The sequence below is a fragment of the Atractosteus spatula genome, chromosome 5 (assembly GCF_055471065.1).
Source record: "Atractosteus spatula isolate fAtrSpa1 chromosome 5, fAtrSpa1.hap1, whole genome shotgun sequence".
Taxonomy (NCBI): Eukaryota; Metazoa; Chordata; class Actinopteri; order Semionotiformes; family Lepisosteidae; genus Atractosteus; species Atractosteus spatula.
This window is the reverse complement of record NC_142710.1, coordinates 64,628,322-64,648,815: the sequence shown is the minus strand read 5'-3', so window position 1 is coordinate 64,648,815 and position 20,494 is coordinate 64,628,322. Positions and strand designations below refer to the sequence as shown.

The following is a 20,494-nucleotide window of genomic DNA, read 5'->3' as shown; positions in this document are numbered from 1 at the left end:
AGCAGAGAAGAGCAACTGACTGAAATATGAATATGAAATGAAAGTCAGGTTTTAATCTTTTCCTTTTTCCTCCCTTCTGCAGGACTGGATCAGTGTGCATGTCTTGAAAAAGACTCCACCAGACCCTCATATCTTCTTTCTACGGCCTTAGTGGATCAGCGCATGCAAATCGTGTCCTATCTATCTTCCTTCTATATCCTCATCTCCACGGCATTATCCCAGCTTTTGTCAGTGCGTCCCTGCAGCCTCAGCACAAAATTAACCCTAGAAAGACTCAGGGCTGATACAATCGGTGCGGATCCCAGCCTCTGCAGTGCTTCGAGGCCATCGGGATCATCCCTGTTGCTTCTCAGTTGAGACAAGTAGGAGAGAAAATGTCTGTGTCGAACGAAGGGGCAGCACGGACCAGCCACCCGCGCTGAAACTGCTGTATCTGAAATGGACAGGAAACTGGCAATATCAGTATTCCTGCAACCCCGAAAATGTGTTGGAAATACTTTAAAAGGAGTTGCCTAAAATATTTACGGTTCCCTGGTAGTTGTACAAAGCACCAGGAAGATTTTAGATACTGCCGAGAGTCGCCATGAGGGGGGTGTTAAAGTAGGCTGAGCAGAGAGGCAAAAACACTCAGGACCATGTCGTGAAGATGGAAGATCTGCGGACACAGAGTTCCGACCTGCACTTACTTTTACCGACGGTTTCGGCAAACCATAAAACACCTCACTCTCAGATTTAACAGGCAAAAGCAGCTGAAGAAGAATTTTGCAACGTGAAATAAAGAGCTGGTACATTTACGATCAAAAAGGCACAGGAACATTTTTTGTATTGACCAGAAAACATATATGTAGATATTATAGTGTGTTTTGGGGTTGAAAAAACGTCTTTAGTAATTTAACAGACATCCCTGCCCCCTATTAGTCCAAGGGTTTACTCGGTATATTTTTAAGATATATACAGTATATATGCTGTATATCTCATGATACACACTATATAATCCATCTTTCAAAATCTATATTTTTTAAAAACAATTTCATGAGGGTGAGAGGGCAAGTCATCAACAGAATTCACGGCTTCACTTTAAGGTGCCACACAGTTTAGGAGTGCAATTTATCCGTCAACGAAAAGAAGACATTTGAAGCCAAACAAACTTTCTTCAGAAAAAAAGCAACAACTTAGTTAAAATTCTGACCAAGGAGCCTAGAAGGCAATGTTGTCTTTGCAAGTCAATCACTGGAATGATGTTTTAAGTACAGTATGTTTAATTTTAAGTGGGGATAAGCTTTTTCTTTTTCAAGGAGCGTGATTTTTAGATATTTCAGCATCTCTCTGAGAATTTCTGCTGCTTGAGTTTCTTTGTTCTGTTCCGGTGCATTTGAAATTTAATTTGCCTTTTTAATGTCTATGGTTTGTATCTGTGTTTTTTTTGCGACTATACTTTCTGAAATGAGAACTTTTGGCTTGGAGCAGTGTTGTCTTACAGTTCAGTGTTTATGGTTTAACGTTCATGCAAGCAAAAGTCTTATGTGTTATAAGATAAATTAATTATTAATTATAATATCAACTTATATTAATGCTCAATAAAGCAGAACGTAGCACAGGTATGATGACTCCTTCAATGACATGTCATGAGAGTAGCATTGCCAACATGCAGCATGGTCTAGCCAGGCCTCAGCAGCTAAGGAAAGCTGGGTTGGGACACCTCCCAGGTTAGGAAGCTGTTGAATTGCCTTGCCCGACTCACACATTCCCCTAAAGTCCCCCCCCCCTTAATTCAATGCAAAGCCCCACCTGATCTGCTGATTCTGGTGCAGAATAGCTGCTGATGGTCCCTGCAAGTGCTTTGGGATTCTTCGAGATGAAAGGCGCTATACAAATGCAAGCAATCTGCCTCTTATCTCCTTGTTTTTTAATCCTACACAGAGACGTGTTCCTGCGCGTTAACGTGCTTCACTGCAGCTGTGTATCTGCAAAAGGTACAACAGCTGCTGTTCTGCTCTGCCAGCAGTTTAACGCTCTAGGATTGATTTCTCTGACCTGAAGAATAACAGAGCAGACAAGTAACTGAGAATCGCCCGTCTCCATCAGTGAGAGAAAAAGCTATCGCCAAAAAGCAGTTGAAAGAGCACAGAGATAATCAGAAATATCACTCGGAGACACAGGCACTATCACATCGCCAGTAATGCCACTGCTCTGTTTTGAGCCTGACAGTCTGCACTCTTAAAGGAAATGCACCTTCATTTGGTCCAATACTGAGAGAGTTTTTTATTGTTAAGTTTGGTATACAAGGCGATAATTAAAAGAGCAATTTATTTATATACAATTGCAGTTGCAATGCAATTTGAAAAAAAATCTACAGAATACATTCTTTAGCAAATTCAGCAGAGTTAAATATTTATTGGGAGTAAGCTATTTGGATTTCCTTGCAGCAGTCAACCTACAGCTTCATGTGGAAATGAAAAAACAAACTGTAAAACAGAGATTAATTACATACGATCGCATTGTGGCTCCCTGACGTTAGAAAGGGGGAGCTATTTGGTGTGAGTTGCTTATTGTACCATTTGTATGGCGCTGCCAGACTCTTATAGTAACTGGCCGTTCCCTGCCTTGACTGGCTGATCACACTCTGCAGCACAGCCTCTCTACACAGTGGCAAAATGCAAGCGATGGTGTCCTTTCCGAGCCGTTATTGCTGCTTGGGAAGACTCTCTGCACTCAATAGGCTGGGCCTTGTAATTTTCCACCTGGGTGAGCTCTGCTGCGAGTGTGCCATTGTGTGGCAGAGGAACAGATGACCAGTGAGGGCACCTGTGTATGGGGGGGGGGTTTGTTGCAAGTATGCGTGAGAGAGTGCAGAATCAATCTGAGGTATATTTATAGTTTGTGTGTAATGTGTGTAGAGTGTGTAGTGTCTACGTGTGAAGTGTGTGGTGTGTTTGTGATGTGTGTGTGTAGTGTCTGTAGTGTGTTTAGTGTGCAGTGTGCGGTGTATTTCTAGGGTGTGTGTAGTGTATGTAGGGTGTGTAATGTGTTTAGTGTGTGTGTGTGTGTGTGTGTGTGTGTGTGTGTGTGTGTGAGAGAGGGAGAGAGAGACGGGGAGAGCCGGACAGCTGCAGTGTTGAAGCAGTGAAGGCAGGACTGGACAGCAGCTCGGCGGGTTCGAGCCCAGACCAGACGCCTGCTCCCAGGGCCCACTGAGAGACGCGCCCGTCGGCACAGGCAGCGGGGTGGGGGGGGGGAGGAGAGCCCAGCCGCAAAGCCACACCTGGCGATCCCGAAGCGGGCAGGAGACGAGCGCACTGATCGAGAAGAGGGGAGCAGGGCAGGGCAGGGCAGGGCAGTGGGGGTGAGGTCCTTGGGTTCAGGGAGCTGCAGAGGCCCGAGCCCCCTGGAGACAGAGGGGGAGAGGGCACGCCTAGGCTTCACCGGGCAGGGGCGGCACGCCAGCCAGGGCGGGCAGCAGCCCGTGGTAGATGTCGATGCCCCGCAGGAAGACCTGCTCGTTCAGGAACTCGTTGTGGTCGTGCAGCAGGATCGGGGTGCGGTTCATCGGGGAGAAGCCGATGGCCGGTATGCCCATCTGGGGAGAGGAGAGAAGAGGGGGCGGGGTGGGGTCACACTGAGGAGGCTCCCCCCCGGGGTCTGGGCTGATCAGCTCCCCGCGGTCAGAGAGCCGAGACATGAGTTCTCGCTTCTCACCGGCCGGCACGAAACAAACCCAATGAAGATTTAATCCCCGGTCACAAGGACTCGTGAGCCTGACTGTGTATCACTTGGTCAAGGACGAAGCACTCTGCTCCCGGCAGGTGATGGTGTCCTTCCTCTTGATCAGACAGGGATTCGAACCCCTGACCCTGATGATATCACCTGCAGAACCCGCCCCTCAGGCTACGGCACAGGTGAGTTCTGGCTGCTATTCCTGCGCCACAGCGCCCCCTGCTGGTCAGTCAGCCAGTGGCGATGAGCTCAGTATTGGCACGGCCCGAGCAGACTTCACCGACAGGGCCAGCAAAAGGTTCTTGACGGGTAATTCGACCGTCGTTATCTGGGTCGCTGAAAGCTAATGGAGGAAACTTACCGCTCGAATGAAGCGGCTATCGGTAGCGGCTGGAAAGATTTCCGTTTTTAAAGTCATGTTCCTGAGAAAACAAAAGAGGGAAATTATTTATTTTTTTCCCTAAAGGAAGAAACGTTAACAGGCACACCTGATAAAGTACAGATGTCTTATCTACTTTTAAAATAACCCGTGAGTGCTGCAGAATGTTCTACTTCTGTTCTTTTGTACGTTTTGTCTGCGTGTCCCAAGCAAATGACACAAGTGCTGGGTCTTCACACCTCCAGTCGAAAGTGCCTGCCTGGGCTATAGGATTTTCTGGCAGCATTGGTTTTGTGCACATCACATGCACGCTCGGGCCACACACACTGCATCTGAAGTGCCTGCTTAAGAGAAAGTGATTTACGGTTGACAAAAACATATAAACACAATGCAGAGGCGTATCCGCCAGTTAGAAACCTAGCCGGCCTGTAATGGAAACCCGCGGCCGAGGAATGTGCCGGAGTATTCCCATTTATGAAGTAAGTGTGGTGCAATCACAGAAGCAATCACATCAAGAGTCCCGTCTCAGACAGATGTACAATTCTGCAACCTTTATCCTCCTGCAAAGCACCGAGATACTGGCTGAATGAGTCATTTATTCCAAACACAATTACCCAGTGCTTGCATCTCCCCATTTCAGTGACTCCCAGTGACACAGCGTCTCCCGGCCTCTCTTCATTGACAACACAGATTAAATAGCCTGGGAGCCACGGGCGCTTTTGTGATTGATCATCACCGGTTTTCACCAGCCTTCCAGTGTACAGCGATCTGCATAATCATCTGGTGCTCTTAACTGTGAAGAGTGGGATGGGGGGGCACACCACTCATTTTTCAGCAGTCAATAAATGCCACACACTTGGGAAGGATGTTGGTCTCACTGAGACGGAAATACGAAAGAATTCTCTCGGCTCCAGGTCACACAAGGACCTTGGAAAAGCTCAAGACCGGTTTTTAGCGCTGTAATCAACCAGTATGTTATCTTACAGGAAAAGATGATCCCTGCTACCATGACACTTTTTTTTTTTACAAGTTGCTCTATAGGTGTTGCTAAAAAAACAATTCGATTTTTATGCTCTGCATTGCAGTCATTTCCGTATTTGTAAATAAGCTTGCAAACACCGCAGTGCTTGTAAACACTGCTTGCAAACACCGTGCTGGATTTAACTGTCTTTTGCGTTTATTATCAGCGGCTGGCCTGCGCCGAGCCACATCCGTGAGAACCACCAGCCCAGGGCTGCATGGGAGAGCTCTGTCGGACAGCCCCGCCACGGGGTTTCAGAAGACCACACTCACATGGCGCCACAGGCCGCAGTGAAGGCTTTCCACCAGGGGTCGCTCTCTGCCGTCGATGTCACGCCCTGCTGCATGTGTTTCTGATCGGGGAGAAAGCAGGGTTAGAACCAGGAAAGGGGGCTCTCTGATCGGGGCCGGACTGGGCCAGTCCCCAACAGAGGTGTGTGATCCTGGGCAGAGCTGAGACTCTGTATCTATAGGGTCTCTAGGTCTCTCTGAAGCACTCGCACCTGAAGAGCTGGAGGAGAGCTGTTACATTGCTCCATGCAATCAATATCGATCCGATTCAGAGTTAAACACCAGCCCTCCAGGACACGACTTTCACTATTAACACTATTACAAAAGAGCAACATGTCTCAAAAGTATAAATACACAGCAGGTTTAGACCAAAGATTATCCGTGTGGCCTCCGGCCTTCCACTCTCTCAAGAACTTATGTTGTCCTTCTTTCATAATGCTTCCAGTGAGTGTTTATTACAGGCCAGGTGTAATAAACCTCAGCCAGGTGAGCTGTTCTGACGGACTACAGATAACTCCTGTGAATTCAAAGCCAACACAAGCAGAGAGAACGTGCGAGTTAAAATAATAGAGTATTTTAGCAGGTGAACCCATCTCCTGCCTCAAGTCCCGTCCCTGAGAGCCTGATAGCAGGAGCTCAGGTCGGCAGGGCCAGACAGGTGACCTCGGTCTTACCTGGGCAAACTGGTACGTGATGCCATCTCCCGCCACCCGGCACCACTCCTTGATCTGCTCCTCAAATTCCTGCCGGGCAGAGAAGAGGGAGGGCTGCTGAATAGGTGGCCCTCACTCAATGGCTTCGCTCGGCTGTGAAGTATCGTGGTGATTCGTGCCGGAGTGAGAACAATACAATACAGGCACAGCCGCCGTCTTCTGGCACGCCTAGCCCTAGTTACAGGCCGACACCCGTTTCTAAATGACGTACCGGGGAAGATCGAGTCTAGAAGGATTAAACCCGAGATCAATTTGCACACACCGTTTCGAATCTTGCTTGAAACTCTCAAAAGGCTGTTTTGTGGACCAAGGTCCCTGCTGGGCTCAGGGGAAGTTTGACCATCATTTCATTCATGTCATTCCTTCCTTCCTCAGAAAGGAGTTCATGTAACTGGGGTCTGAGGCTCCTTGCCTCATGTCTATTCCCTTGTGCTCTTTGTTCTCATTCTGCCATCTCGTATTTTTGTTCCTTTTTTCCTTTTTTTTTTATCCGTGTTTTTTACTTTCCCTGTAAAAACACTTTGGCAACATACTTTTGAAGGCGCTATATCATAAATAAAGTAGTAGTAGTAATAAAAATAAAGTCTCAGTCTTGCATTTTTCGCTTTTTTTTTCAATCAGGGGGGGCTCCCAGTTCCTTTACAGCGTCTGTGGTTTCCCGGTGAATCACACAGGACTCTGCTGGCTGCTGCTCATTTCACTGTGGCTGAGCTACAGGTGCGGCGCCGAGAGACATGCCGATCTCTCAGTCCTGAAGCAGCCCTGCCACACCCTGCTTCAGCCCACAGTGCCTTTTCCACACTGGTGTGCTTTTATCTGCGCAGGGAAGCGAGAGATGTCTCGACAGGCGTGTCTTATAGGGACAAGAGCTGTGCACTAATCACGCGGACAGCGATCTGCAGGGTACAGATCCCTCATGTTAACCTTAATATTTAATTAATAACTTCCCCTCTATGAGGATCCAGATAAATACCTGAAAGCACCTGTACTTAAGTACCAGTTTCATTTAATTACATGCTGAAAATGTGTCACAGATGCATGCAAAACTACTTTCACACTTGTAGTTCACATCAAACCAGTGAGCCCTTCGTTAAAGCTAATGTTTTAAACTGAGAATATTTAATTCCTTGGTAAAACTCTCCATAAATCCCCAGTAATCATAACAAGTACATTTTGCACCATACAACAGAGCCTGTTTTACATTTTCTTGTACTAAAATTAAAAATGATTTGTACATGGTAAAAGTTAGTTGCAGGACGCAAAGAGGATCGAATTGCTGCGTTACAAATACAACAGACCACCGCTCTGATCAGTCTGCTGTGAAGTTTCTTTCTCTGTCCACTAGATGGAAGCAGAACTGCATGTCTTAGTCACGTACACGTGTGGAGCGGATTCTGCTCTCCAGACAGATCGACGACAGAACTTGCGCTGCCCCACTATGACCCGCGCAACTGCAAGAGTGTGGTGCCGGACTGCCGGCTGGCTCAATTGTTCAATACTCCATGTGCAAAATTGAATAAATGCAGCAGTGCATAAAAAAAACTGAGTTTCAGAAGATGCGAGTAAAGGAACGGGATGCAGTCAGTGTGCCCTAGGCCCTATCAATGCATCCCACCTTCTCCCCCTGCTCTGTACCTGGAGGTCGACCGTGGGTGGGATCCGGATGTCGAAGCTGACGTCCATTTCTGCGGGAATGACGTTGTAGGCCACGCCCCCCTGCAGCTTGGTCATGTTGACGGTGGTGACGTCCCCCAGCGTGAGGCACTCGCTGGTGTTCAGCCTGAAACAGATCGGGTCAGTCTCAGCACAGAGCGGCAGGCACACAACAGGCTTCCGTGAACGGGATCCTGGATCCGCTTCGTTTTTGAAGCCGCTCGAATTGTGCGTGAACACAGTGCACTTAAGGGTGCAGGAATCTATAGATCCTTGTTTCACTTCTTTTGGTTCCCCCAAAACCTGAAACTGTTCGGGTTCCACTATTTACTGGTGTAGGACCAATGTTTGAATTCCCTGTATTTCTTGTAAAATATCTGGGCTGAGATCTCTGACTTCTCTGACTGAATGAGGAAATCATTGATTATGTCAAAATTAACACCGTAGACAGGCATTAATGAATATCCCCCAGTCAACGAGATAAGGGAATATATCTACATGTGTACATACGTATAAGGATAATTACTACTATGCAAAATGATTCCAAAACTTAAATGGCAGCCCTACCTTAGAGAACACAGGAAGAATAAATGCAGGAAATTCCAGTAAGAATGAAATTAATCAGAAAAAGAATACATCAACTTTCTGCAAGAGCCAACAGATTCCGGTTCCCCTTCATTTCCAGTTAACTCTTTCGAACCAAGGAAGGTGACGCACTGATCAGACTCCGATACCACAGAGGGAAATCCAAACCTCAGAAACCTCCAGAGAAATGTATCTTTTTCTTGTGCCTTTAAAAAAAAACTGGAACAAAAGTGAGAAGGGACAAGGGACCTCTCTGTGTGCGGACGTGCAGGGCACAGCCTGGTACTGGAGTGCACCAGCTGGGAGGAACGCATGTACTTGACAGCAGACAAGAGTGTGTTTGTAGCTCCAGAACAGCACTGGAGACAAATGGATTGTCAGGGGCTGAGGCGGGTTACAGAGGCAGCAGAGAGAAGGGCTCATTTGGGAAAGAGTGGCTTCTACTAGCGAGATAACAGGGCAGGGGAAAAAAACAGCACAGATCCCGGCTCTAGACTCACGAGAGAGTCATTCCTGGATTGTTGCTTACCTGCCTAGTCGAGTTTTAAGGTCAACTCAATTGATCACCGGTGGCACGAGGCTTAAAATATATGATCGTAGCCCACCTTATCTCACACGCTTTTCTCATTATGTTGTCAGTCACTGTTTTTCAGAAAAAGTGCAAGAGACGACATCCAAAGTGCATTTGATTTATTTGTTTCATTTCGACGAATCTGAGGTCGGATGTCTAGCTCTTATCTTCACAGCCCTGGAGTTTATTGTAGAAGAACACACGCCAGCTGTATGGGTGTGTAATGAGATTTTGGGGTGCTAACGGTTTAATTTAGGATGTTTCCAGTACTGTTGAACATGCTGCCATCTTGCACTGGGGTGAGATCATTGTTAAGTCAGGGGTTTGACAGTAATGTTTTATGGGTGTAAATTGATGTGCATTTTGTTGTGCTTCATTGGCTTTATATCTTGAAAGGATCACTCCTCTGAATGTCCCTGAGACTGAAGTTTAAAGTGATGTCACACCTCCTCAGCCCAGTGAAATTACTTGCTTCCTACGAGAGTGCGTGTCTGCAGTGTTGTCCCGTCAAAGAACCGAGTCGGAATCTTACCGATTTTTCTCTTGCTCCCTGAAATCCAGGAATGAGTTGATTATTTTGCGCTGTGAAGGAAAAAATAAAAGATCCTGGTATAAAGTCGGTGGAGAGTTCTGTCAGAGCAATTTGGTGGCAATGAACTTCGGGTTTCAATACTTGTGAAACGGAGTGCACTTAAAACTGCGAAACTGAAAACAGGAAGCACTTCTCCATACAAAGTATTGTGGGAAATTGGCGCATTGGGCTCCAGACAACAAACCTCACTGAGAGGCAGAATAGCAGCGATCCCAAGAGCGAGAGCATTCACCACTAAACCTCTGGTAAATCGATTCATTACCCCCAGAGCAAACCGACAATAAAACAGTCAATAAAAACCAATAAAACAATTAAGCGATTGATGTCATTATTCATTATCAATACTTCGGCTGTGGAGGCTTCTTTGGGTGCACGCCCGAAGAAGGCTCCACAGCCGAAACGTTGTGTTGTGAGCTTCTGTGATCAGTTCTGCAAAGCCAGTGATGGTGGCGATTAATGAACCACACATACTTAGCAAATGCTCAGGGCTCAGATGACTCGTTGATGAGTGAACAAGACACCCTGGGCTGCCCCAGCTTAGGGCTGGGTGGGATCTGCGAATCAGTGGGCAACAGTCTCTCACTCGTAACACTTCGTGCTTCCTCCCCAGGGTGCCGTGTGCTCTTACCAGCTTCTCAGCAGCCGTGTTCTCGACAAATCTGGAGCCGTGTCCTGGGCTCCCCGTGCACTTTATGGTGATCCCTGCAAAATACGCTAAGAGTCGGAATTCCTTTGACGAGCAACAGGTTTTTTGTTTTTTTTTAAAAAAGCAAAGCCTTTAGCTCAACATAATGTGAGGCCCTGAAACACAGAGAAGCATTTTTTATTAGAGGGATATAGTTTTTACCAACAAGATTAAATATATTTGGAGTAATGAAGATGCCAAGACACTTAAATCCCTCCTCCACGAAATAGAAGGGGGATAAGGATCTAATATTCGCATTTGGGGGAAAATTCGTAATATATACATTTTATATAAGGATGAACACTGCTGTCTCTGGTGCCTTGGTGGGGGAAGAGGAACACAAAAGCTCCCTTTATGCCGATGACGTTCTCTCAACAAGTCCAGAACGATCCATTCCTGCTGTGCTGCAATGTATTTCACAACACAGTAATGTTCCTGGTTATAAAACGAACCTATCGAAATCACAGGCATTATCCAGAGAAGCACTGTGAGCCGAATTCAGATCTGCTGGGGGACCGTGCTTCAGGACGTCATCCATGCCGTCGTGACCCATGGGGGGGCCACCTGAGCTCCCGTCTCTCCCAGCGTCCACGCAGCGAGAGGACTAAGCGCTGCCTCCGCGGGCGTGCTCGACACGAGCAGCCAAACATTCGCAAAGCAGGCACTGCTGGTGCATCCAAAGTGCAACGGGTCCCTGTCTAGAGCGGACATACAGTACCAGTGAGCGCCGTGCAGCAGCAGATACTCACACCATGGGTTTCTCTCGCCATAAAACACGGTGAACGGTTCCTCGGGGCTGGCCAGACCTACAGAGAGCCAAAAACTGCCTCAGGCTTTTATTGTGTCAGAGGGCACAAGTGGACACTGCATTTAAAACAGAGAACAGGAGGCATCACTTCACACAAAGGGTGGTGGGAGTGTGGAACAAGCTACTCAGCCAGGCTGTCGAAGCCGATACGCTGGTTTCTTTCAAGAAACAGCTGGAAGAGATTCTCAGACCTATTAGCTACTGTCAGATAGGTATATGGGCAGAATGGCCTCCTCTTGCCTGTAACCTTTCTTATGTTTTTGAGTCCTTATTTTATCATATCAATATCAATATGCAAAACTCCAAAATTCCCGCAAAGCAGAAGAAGTTTTTTCAATCACCAAAACACTGGAGGAAATTCGATCAGGGAAAAAAGAGGTGACAGAAACATACAGTAGTACGCCTAAACCCATCGTTAACGTGACCGACGCCAAATCCATTTCCACACGCCACCGTCAATAGGTCGATTTCTATTGCACACAGCAGTTTTTTTGTCCCCGCGCATCACGAAGAGGCCGATCTCAGTTACCTTCATCCAGCGCAAAGCCGATGTTCAGAGCGCGGAACTCCGGGTGATTCACGAACGCCTCCATTCCCTTGTGCCCTCCGACCTCTTCGTCTAAAAGCGCAGATGAGGAGGAATCACACAAACAAAACGTGCTGGACAGAACACTTCCAATACTAGCGACATCAATATTGGTGGCAGTGGTATTAGTAGCAACAGCTAGAGTTATAACAGCCTTAGTAGCATTAGTAACAATAATTGTAGCAACTGCACTAGTATTAGTGGTAATAGAAGTACTAGTATCAGTGGAGTAGTAGCATTAGTTGAAATGGTGGTAGTAGCACTCACATTCTGAGTTGTTTAAAATCCTTTATGGCCTGAATTTTTATTTGTGTAAGGAAGAAACAATATAGGCATGCTTCCTAATAGTTGTACAACTATATATGCAGGCAATGAGAAGTGTCTACAGACGTCCAGATTGGTGTATCCGCACCTACTGTATGCTGAACGAACCCATGTTGAAGATCCTGATGTTAATCAGGCTGTCAGATGATTTTTTAACACAAGGTTTGCAAACAATGTTCTGTTAGATTCATAAAATGAGTCAGACACATTTGTAATACAAAGATTCAGCTGCAAACAAATGGCTCAAGAGTTCGATGAGATAAAAACATTTTATTTATGTTTATTATTTAAACTTATATCATATATTAATTTGTGGAACTCGGGAAAGCAGCTCTTTCAAAGGAGAACATTTTAGAGTGCACACTTTGAATGCGGTCGAGATTCAGTTGTTTTTAAATGGTGCACAGTTGCACAGCTGTCCCTTTAGGAGACTGACTCTATCTATCTTGACTCTGCAGGTGGGGCTTTCAAGTCCCGACAGGCCATAAAGGGTTTAAAACTCCCATTAAACTCTTAAAAGACTCAGACCTTATTTAACAATGAAGCTATCCGCGCCTCCCCTTAATAACAAGTGCTGTGCTAGATTAAAGGGAGGCATCTTACGTTGGTTTTTACTTCAAGACCAACGCCCCCCCTGCATAAAGGTCTGGATTGAAAATAAAAAAAAAGCTTCAGGACTACTGATCGAGTTTCACCTGGAACAAACATCAAGTGCACAGTGCGAGCAGGCCTCCTCCCTTCCGATTTCAGCCTTCGGATCGCTTCGATGTACCTGGAAAAACCACACACACACACACACACACACACACACACACACACACTCGTCTGACTCTGGACAGCTTGTCAGGCCCCGAATCACGGGCGATTTAATAACCATCAGCCAGTTCTCTTGGTACAGCTTTGGCCACTTCACATCCACAGTTCACATCCATGAGGGCTGCACTGCGGGCTCTGCAAGAGCTGCTCCAAAGCACCTACCCTTAAGGGTCGCTTAAAGAGCCTCAGATGCGATTGATTAAAAACCCATCATCTGTGTGTGTTGGCTATGCTGGCATTCTTGCTAAGCTTTTATGTTTAATCTCAAGCACCTAGCCTCAACTTAGCCAGCGGACTTCCTAAAAGGGGAAACGCAGTTCCAATGTCTCAGACCACTTATTACCCCTGATCTCGCGAGAGCTCCCAGGAATTGTGAGGTGATGTGGCCCGTCCTGCTCACGAGTCTCCGTGATGTCTAATGTAATGCGATGTATCACAGGCGAATAAGTACAGGTTGTGCAGCAGACATTTCACAGCAGAAATGTTCCAAAGTGATCTGCAGGCAGAGTTAACAACTAAGCAGTATTTATCAAATTTATCAAACTTCAAAATCATCTTGAAGTCGAGAATAATATTTCTATTGGATTAAAAGAGATGTATTCACAAGCCTGCTTGTTTACAGTGTAACAAGGCTGCATCACGTAACCGAACATTTTGTTGCCTCGTTCTGAACCCCAGAATCCAGCACATCTATTTTTTTATGGAAACTGGGGGGTTTACACATGACTGAGAACATTTTACTTTCATTGTGGGTTGAAATGCCGATTCTTTCCAACCCCAAAGCGTAAAAATAGCCTTGCAGTTCCCCCCTTAAGGCAACACAGATAAATCTTAACAATCTAGAAAAGGGAATTGCATTAACATACTGTAACATAAGATCACTAAATTAGCCCTATACAATTTCCTGCATTAGGAGTTTGTCTTTTCGCAGACCCCAGCTTGCTCTCCACGAGACACACAGACAGGGAGAGAAGCTGGGGGTCAGAGCGCGGGGTCAGCCATTGTACAGCACCCCTGGAGCAGTTGGGGTGAAGGGCCTTGCTCAGGGGCCCAACGCAGTAGGACTCCTCTGCCAGCTGCGGGATTTGAACCAGCGACCTTCCAGCCACAGGCGCAGATCCTGAGCCAGAGAGCCACCGCTCCGCCCCGAGTGTCGGTAAGTGTCGAAATGTGAAGACGTTTTCTGCGTTCTAGATTTGAGCTAACGTGACTACGTTACAACTGCAGAGAACCGTAAGGGAGCTCCGCAGCCCTCTGGCCCACCCGACAGAACCCCCGAGCGGGCCTGGCACTCACTGGATGGTGACGCACTTCATGTCCTGAGCCCCCCTGGCAAAGATGTTCCCTTCCTTGTCCTTGACGGCGGCGAATGCGTCGTATTTCCACTGCTCCTGCAGGGCACCAGAGGGGAGAAAGAGCGTCTGAGTCTGAGGCTGAGCCAGGCCACATCTCCTTCTCACCCAGCTGTCCTCTCACCTCCAGACTGGGAGGCTTAAACAAGAAGAAAGTCAGATTTCCTGCTCTGCCTCTTCTGCCAGTGTGCTTGATTTATCAAACCTAACGGCCAAAACTGCACTTTATTTCCTTACACCAAGCAGAGCTCAGCTCGGATTCCTCCATCACTTGGAGCGTCCTTCAATTTTATTCCAAGCTGGAAAAAAGAAGCCTAAACTCTCTTTGCCCCGTCCGACCAGGCTGTGAGTTTCAAAGCTGCGTCTGACTGCCTGTGTTCATTTCGGAAAACGAGAAAGAGGCTTTCCACGGGAACGCCAAAAAAGAGCTTGGAGCTCTTTCCGCGAGTGTGCCGGGCCCAGAGGGCACCCCTGACCTGGAAGACGGGCACCACGTCCGTGTGGGAGTTCAGCAGCACGGATCTGAGCCTGGGGTCGGTGCCCTCCCACGTGGCGATGGCCACCACCCGGCCAGGACACACCTGAGGAACAACACGGACGATGACGCTTGAGAAACACAATCAGACGTGCGAGGGAGGATCCCCCCGATTCTTAAGAAAGGGAAAATATTAACACAAGAATCACTAATTCCGATTAACTACAGACTGAGAGGAACACCCACAGAGGGGTTTGTGTTCACTGATTCAGCCTGGTGGGTTCATGGCACAAAACCGCAAAAAATGTGAGTTCCCTGCAGTCACCAGACATGGTAAAAGGGACTGTACGAAGGCAGGGGCACCATGGGAAATTCTCCAGTCCTGCTTCCTAGGAATCTGTGTCAATATCGTCCCTGAGGACTTCCTGTAGACCAGTTTCTAAAGAGAGGAGGACTTCTTGTAGGAGTGTCGGGCCGCAGAGAGGGCCGATGGAATCTAACAGCAGTGCAGAACTGGCTGTGCTGCACCTCATGACCGGACGCAGCAGCGAGGAACAGCCCCCTACCTCCACCGTCCTCATTGGCAGCTCCAGCTCCCCAGCAACCCGATCTAGGAACTTCAGAGCCGCGTCTGGAAACAAACAAGCAGAGGAACACGGGACACACAGACGTCCCAAAATACATCAGGGGCTCAGCCACTGAAGGAACACCAGCCCTTTCCTAGTATTGCTCTGCTCTGTGCCTGTGGCTGGAAGGTTGCCGGTTCGTATCCCGTGACCGGCAGAGGAATCTTACTTCACTGGGCCCCTGAGCAAGGCCCTTAACCCCAGCTGCTCCAGGGGCGCCGTATAAATGCCTGACCCTGCGCTCTGACCCCAAGCTTCTCTCCCTGTCTGTGTGTCTCATGGAGAGCAAGCTGGGGTCTGCGAAAAGACAGATTCCTAATGCAAGAAATTGTATAGGGCTAATAAAGTGATCTGATCTTATAAGCAACTGTCTCCTTGAAAGGCGCTCCAGACTGCATGTAGAGTAGAGGAGTTTATTGCCATATGTGCATGTACACTGGAATTCATATTAGTGCTTACTCTTATTTATATCTTATTTATTGATGCTCCTGTTCTTATGTCCGAAGCCCATGTCATGTGCAGGAGCTACTTTGTATTTTACAGGCTCAAGGACAGGATCTGAACGCATATTTCTGTGGCGGTGGTGGTTGCCTGGCTTTAAAATGATTTATGCAACTAAACAAATATTTGAAATAACCCATGCGATCCCACCCAGCTCTCCAACATTTTCAAGCCACCTGCTGAGACACGCCACTACATTCTGAAACACCATCCATGCTCACTTAAATGGGGTGTTCCTTCAAAACAAATGCATCCAATGCAGCAGAATATCTGCAAGACAGCAGGATAGAGCTGTGATTTAGCACCCTGATACTCCCGTCTCCATGTAGACTGAAGGCACAGCATGGACATATTGCAATATTGTAAGCAACACGAGGGGATAAACACTATTGATCAGTAATGCAAAAAGTGTTTTGAACTTGTAACTATTCCTGCCAACATCTTTCAAATCTCTACTGCTCTTTAGACATTCAGCAAATCAATTCTGGATACACAAGGTTAGACATCCTTTATTTAAAAAAATATTGTAATCTTACCGATCACATACATTAATATACTGTATATCTAAAATTTCTACTTTTTCTCGTCCCATGATAGGACTGTTAATACTTTCTCCCATAGGTTTAATGATCAGACTTGTTTAACACAAGCTGTGTTACCTTTCTCCCTAATCATTGACCATCTTTTCCACTGTAAGCACATTACACTAGTTTCAGAGCAAAGCTCAGGGACTCTGAACTCATACAGACAGACTCGGTTCTGAGTAAAATCTTCTCTCAACACATGGGTCAAAGCTCAACCACATGTCTGAATAAATGAGGAACAAATTGTGAACTAAATTTAACTCTCTCTAGGCTGGAGCAGATATATATATAAAAACAGAAACCTAGATCAAAACTTGTCTTATTCTTTTACTACTTAGTTTAAATTTTTCAGGAAAACCACAACATTTGCTGGTGTCTTTGTTCTAACTGAGCTCTTTACTTAACTGAATCCACAATTAGGCTAATTTGTTGACTGTAGCCTTTGCACCTTAAGGTATAGAAATCTTAAGGTACGTATGAAACACAAACGTTAAATCAAAGAGCTCGAGTTACTCCTGAATTACATCAATTAGGAGTTCGCTGACGGTGACCATGAGCTCAGCTGAAATGATGACTGGCAGGACTGGGGTTCCACCGGAGCCGGCGACGAGAAACCCCAACTTTGTAATATAGGTGCACAAATCCGGTCCACTGGAGTCAGGACCCAGGTTTTCCAGGTCTCTTGAAATCATCAACAGGTGTGAAGACTTCTGTCCCACATAGGCCAAACATTAGCTTTTTTTTTTTTCATTAAAGCGAATGAAAACCCCAGAGGCACTGCTGGACTGGAGTTGTGCAACCCATGTTTTTCACGGGTGTTTGGAAATGTAAATTAAACGTAAATCTACAACGAGCCAGCCCTGCAACTGCACCGTTGACATCACCAGCTTGTCACCTAAAACTGAAACTTAACCCTCAGAGCAGATGCCAAACATGCAGAGGGACTGAAGTGGAAAGGGTCAGTAACTTTAAATTACTTGGTGTCCATATCACCAAGGACCTCACATGGTCTCTCAACACAACCTGTCTGATCAAGAAAGCGCAACAGCGCCTGTACTTCCTAAGACGGTTGAAGAAGGCTAAGATATGTCCCCAGATCCTCACTAACTTTTACAGATGCACTACAGAAAGCACACTGACAGGCTGCATCACAGTGTGGTATGGCAACTGCAGTGCTGCTGACCGCAAAGCCCTACAGCGGGCCGTGGACACTGCCCAGTCCATCACTGGGGCTGCCCTCCCATCCATCCAGGACATTTATGACAGACGGTGCTTGAGGAAAGCTCTAAGCATCATCAAAGACCCCACACACCCCAGCTACAGACTGTACGACCCTCTACCATCTGGAAAACGGTACCGGAGCATTCGGGCCCGGACTGCCAGACTCAGAGACAGTTTTTACCCCCGCACTATCAAACTGTTAAATTCCCAGCCTCTCTCACTCTCACTCTCACCTCTCACCTATGATCTGAACCTCACAGTGCCTTCTTCCTTTCTTACCAAAAACCCAAACACACATTGAAAATCTACCTCTACCATACATGTCAAAGGCTCACTCCCCATAATTTCTATCCCTTTATTTTATTCTGTTGATGCATATTTTTGCACATAACCTGTTACCTTTTTGTTGTTTTTTGCACATTGCCTGTTGTTGTTTTTTGCACATCATCTGTTGTTGTTTTTTGCACACTGCCTGTTGTCTCTGTCTTTCTTTTGTTACACAATTGTATTGCTGTTGTTGTTGTTTTTTTTCTCTTTGTACTACTTATGTCCGAGAGCTAGCTAAATAGCATTTCGTTATACCATATACCATATGTATGAGTGTAATGACAATAAACTTGAACTTGAACAGAGACACATTGTGTCTGCTTCGTCGTTTCCTCGCTTTTCAGGGCAGTGATATTAAATCTATTCAATCTTCCGTCTCCCAAAACACCCCCAGATGAAGAGGGCGCCCCCCTATATTTTTCCGGCAGTTGCCCACGGACGCAGGGCTCGTCCCACGCAGGGGGGTGGGTGAGGTGCCCCAGACTCACCGTAATCCGGCTCCGGGTGCACGGTCCTGATGCGCAGGTACTCCCGGAAGAGAGAGACAGCGGGGTCCTCAGAGTGGCCCCGGCAGGTCGCCCCACTCCCGCACCCCAGCTCCCCGCGGGTCCCGTCCTTATCCGGCAGCATGGCGGCTGTGGGGGCGACCCCGAGCAGTCAGTCCCTTTATTCGCTGTCACCCCACCCCCGCCAGCTCTGCACACGACCGGCTTACGCCGCGCTTGACGAGACGGTGCCACAGGGACAGGTCAAGTGGGGTCACGGAGGAGAGTCCAGTTAAAAACTCTCGGTGGGAGTTTGAGATTCTCCCTCATCAGCTGATCACCGATCAAGAGCTGCCCAGTCAGGGGTAAGGGGGCAAATTCGAAGCCTCTTCAAGCCCGAGGAGAGGTGGTTCAGTGTGCTGAAGCCGTTTGAAATCACGGACTTCAGCTAATTATAAACCTGCCAGGGTACTTTGGGACCCAAGGAGAAAACCAAGCAGAAAGCAAAAGGTGACATCCAGCTAGCAGATCAGTTACAGACACCAATTTGCTGAAACAAAGCGCTCGGACACACACACACACAGAGAGAGAGAGAGAGAGAGAGAGACGCGGGTATTCCGAAAAAAGATTATATTGCCAAAAAGCTGTAAGGCAGGAGAAGAAAGTAGGGGCAAACACGGCCTCTGGAAAGCTACGCGACAGCTTCAGGGGGACGTGCAAGGGATGTGCGCGATGTGTCCCCAGCAAAGCACAGAACAGAAAGTGTCCAGGACATATTTAACGACGTTAAATACACCGCATCTATTTCTCTATTTCCGCACACAGCGCAGGGACAACCTGGCCAGCGAAGACGTGTTGACAAAAACATCCGGCGACAGGGAAGCCCTGAAGCCAATAAACCGGTCGGGACAAGAGATAAGCATCTCTAGCTACGGCTTTTTTTTTGTTGCTTTTTTTGCTTTTTTCAGGAAGCAGAAAAACGACGGTGCAAGCAAACAAATCTCTACTTTTATGCGAACTAGCGGTTCTTTAAATAAGGTGCCATAAACAAAAAAAACAGCACAAGCACGTCAGCGAAAGGGTCTTGAAAGAGGCTCGTTCAAGGTGGCGTTAATCCTTTAATCCGCCAGGGGTAATGCATTTTCAAAGAACCAGACGAAGAAAGTATTGACCTGTCACTCCATGTTTTTTTTTTTTCCTATTTGAAAGTGTCTAAAGAAGCACTTGCAGTCGCTTAGCAATACGTGAAATAATAGCCAATGAAAGTTGCAGCGTAGTTTTAGTGGCACCGCAAATATAGAAACGGGGGGAGAAAAAAACAGTGCGTCGGCTTTACCTTGCTTTTCGGGCTTTTCCGATACCAAAAGTTCGGACGGACTTACTTATCCGGGCTGGTAACAATACTGTCACAGTCCGAGCGCTGCAGGCACTACACAGCCAGGGCAGCCGGCCGAGCGCGGAGCTACGGATCGGATCGACTGCTCTTCAATCCCGGTCGCTGTCCAGCCCCTTAGGAAGGGAACTTGCTAGACCATGTTTTCTCCGACCGCTTGGTGCTCGGAGAAACGCGGTGAGCCCGAGTCTAGCCCGGCAAGGAAGGGGGGCAAAAGGCAAAGTACACGCTGGGCGGGACACCAGCCCATCGCAGCACAGGCGAGGTGCCGATTTAACTGGACAAGCGTGTCTTTGGGCACACACACACAAGAAAAACCCTACGAACTCCACATAGACAGAGATGGATTCAAAACACACTGCAGATCTACACATCTGCGCAGTGCTACTCATCCGGTTGCTGGTTCGGGCTTCTGTTTCACTTGTTTTCTTTGATCAGTCCCGAGTATCAGAAACACCCGACTTGGACCCCCAGCAGACAGGGCGTCAGCTGATCAACTGATGGCGAACAGGTCATCGTGAAAGAGGATCTGCTTCGGACTGAGCTGTCTGGTTAGGTAAAGGATTCATGTTAGTGGTAAACATGATGATTCAGAAGCCTGGCTTGCCACAGCCTGCACAGAAGAACTGACCAAAGTACATAAAATTCACATCTGCAACTTGTTAATAATCAATTTCTTTATAGCAGTTATTATATAGCCCAGCAGTAATTTAACAAATGAGCACTAAAAGTATGAAACATGTCAGGTGACATTGCTTATCCCCAAAGGCTGCCTTTCAGCTCAGTTAAACTC

General features: G+C 47.1%; 1 protein-coding gene across 3 annotated transcripts; it reads right to left on the bottom strand.

Moving 5' to 3' along the window:
* Positions 1-2,247: 2,247 nt before the first annotated feature.
* On the bottom strand, positions 2,248-19,780 carry LOC148835475 (aminoacylase-1-like). Of its 3 annotated transcripts, XM_088916894.1 has the most exons (15): positions 19,645-19,780; positions 18,312-18,458; positions 15,131-15,195; positions 14,566-14,670; positions 14,034-14,128; positions 12,617-12,693; positions 11,541-11,630; positions 10,953-11,009; positions 10,147-10,220; positions 9,459-9,508; positions 7,753-7,897; positions 6,079-6,147; positions 5,387-5,466; positions 4,076-4,136; positions 2,248-3,577 (listed from the first exon to the last, which is right to left on the bottom strand). In XM_088916894.1, the coding sequence occupies exons 2-15, from the start codon at positions 18,451-18,453 to the stop codon at positions 3,413-3,415; spliced, it is 1,275 nt and encodes a 424-aa protein (XP_088773020.1). In that variant the 5' UTR covers positions 18,454-18,458; positions 19,645-19,780; the 3' UTR covers positions 2,248-3,412. The 3 variants fall into 3 exon arrangements, with proteins under 3 accessions (XP_088773020.1, XP_088773022.1, XP_088773021.1); XM_088916896.1 differs by lacking the exon at positions 10,953-11,009; XM_088916895.1 differs by lacking the exon at positions 19,645-19,780 and having other exon boundaries at positions 18,312-18,866.
* Positions 19,781-20,494: the final 714 nt, after the last annotated feature.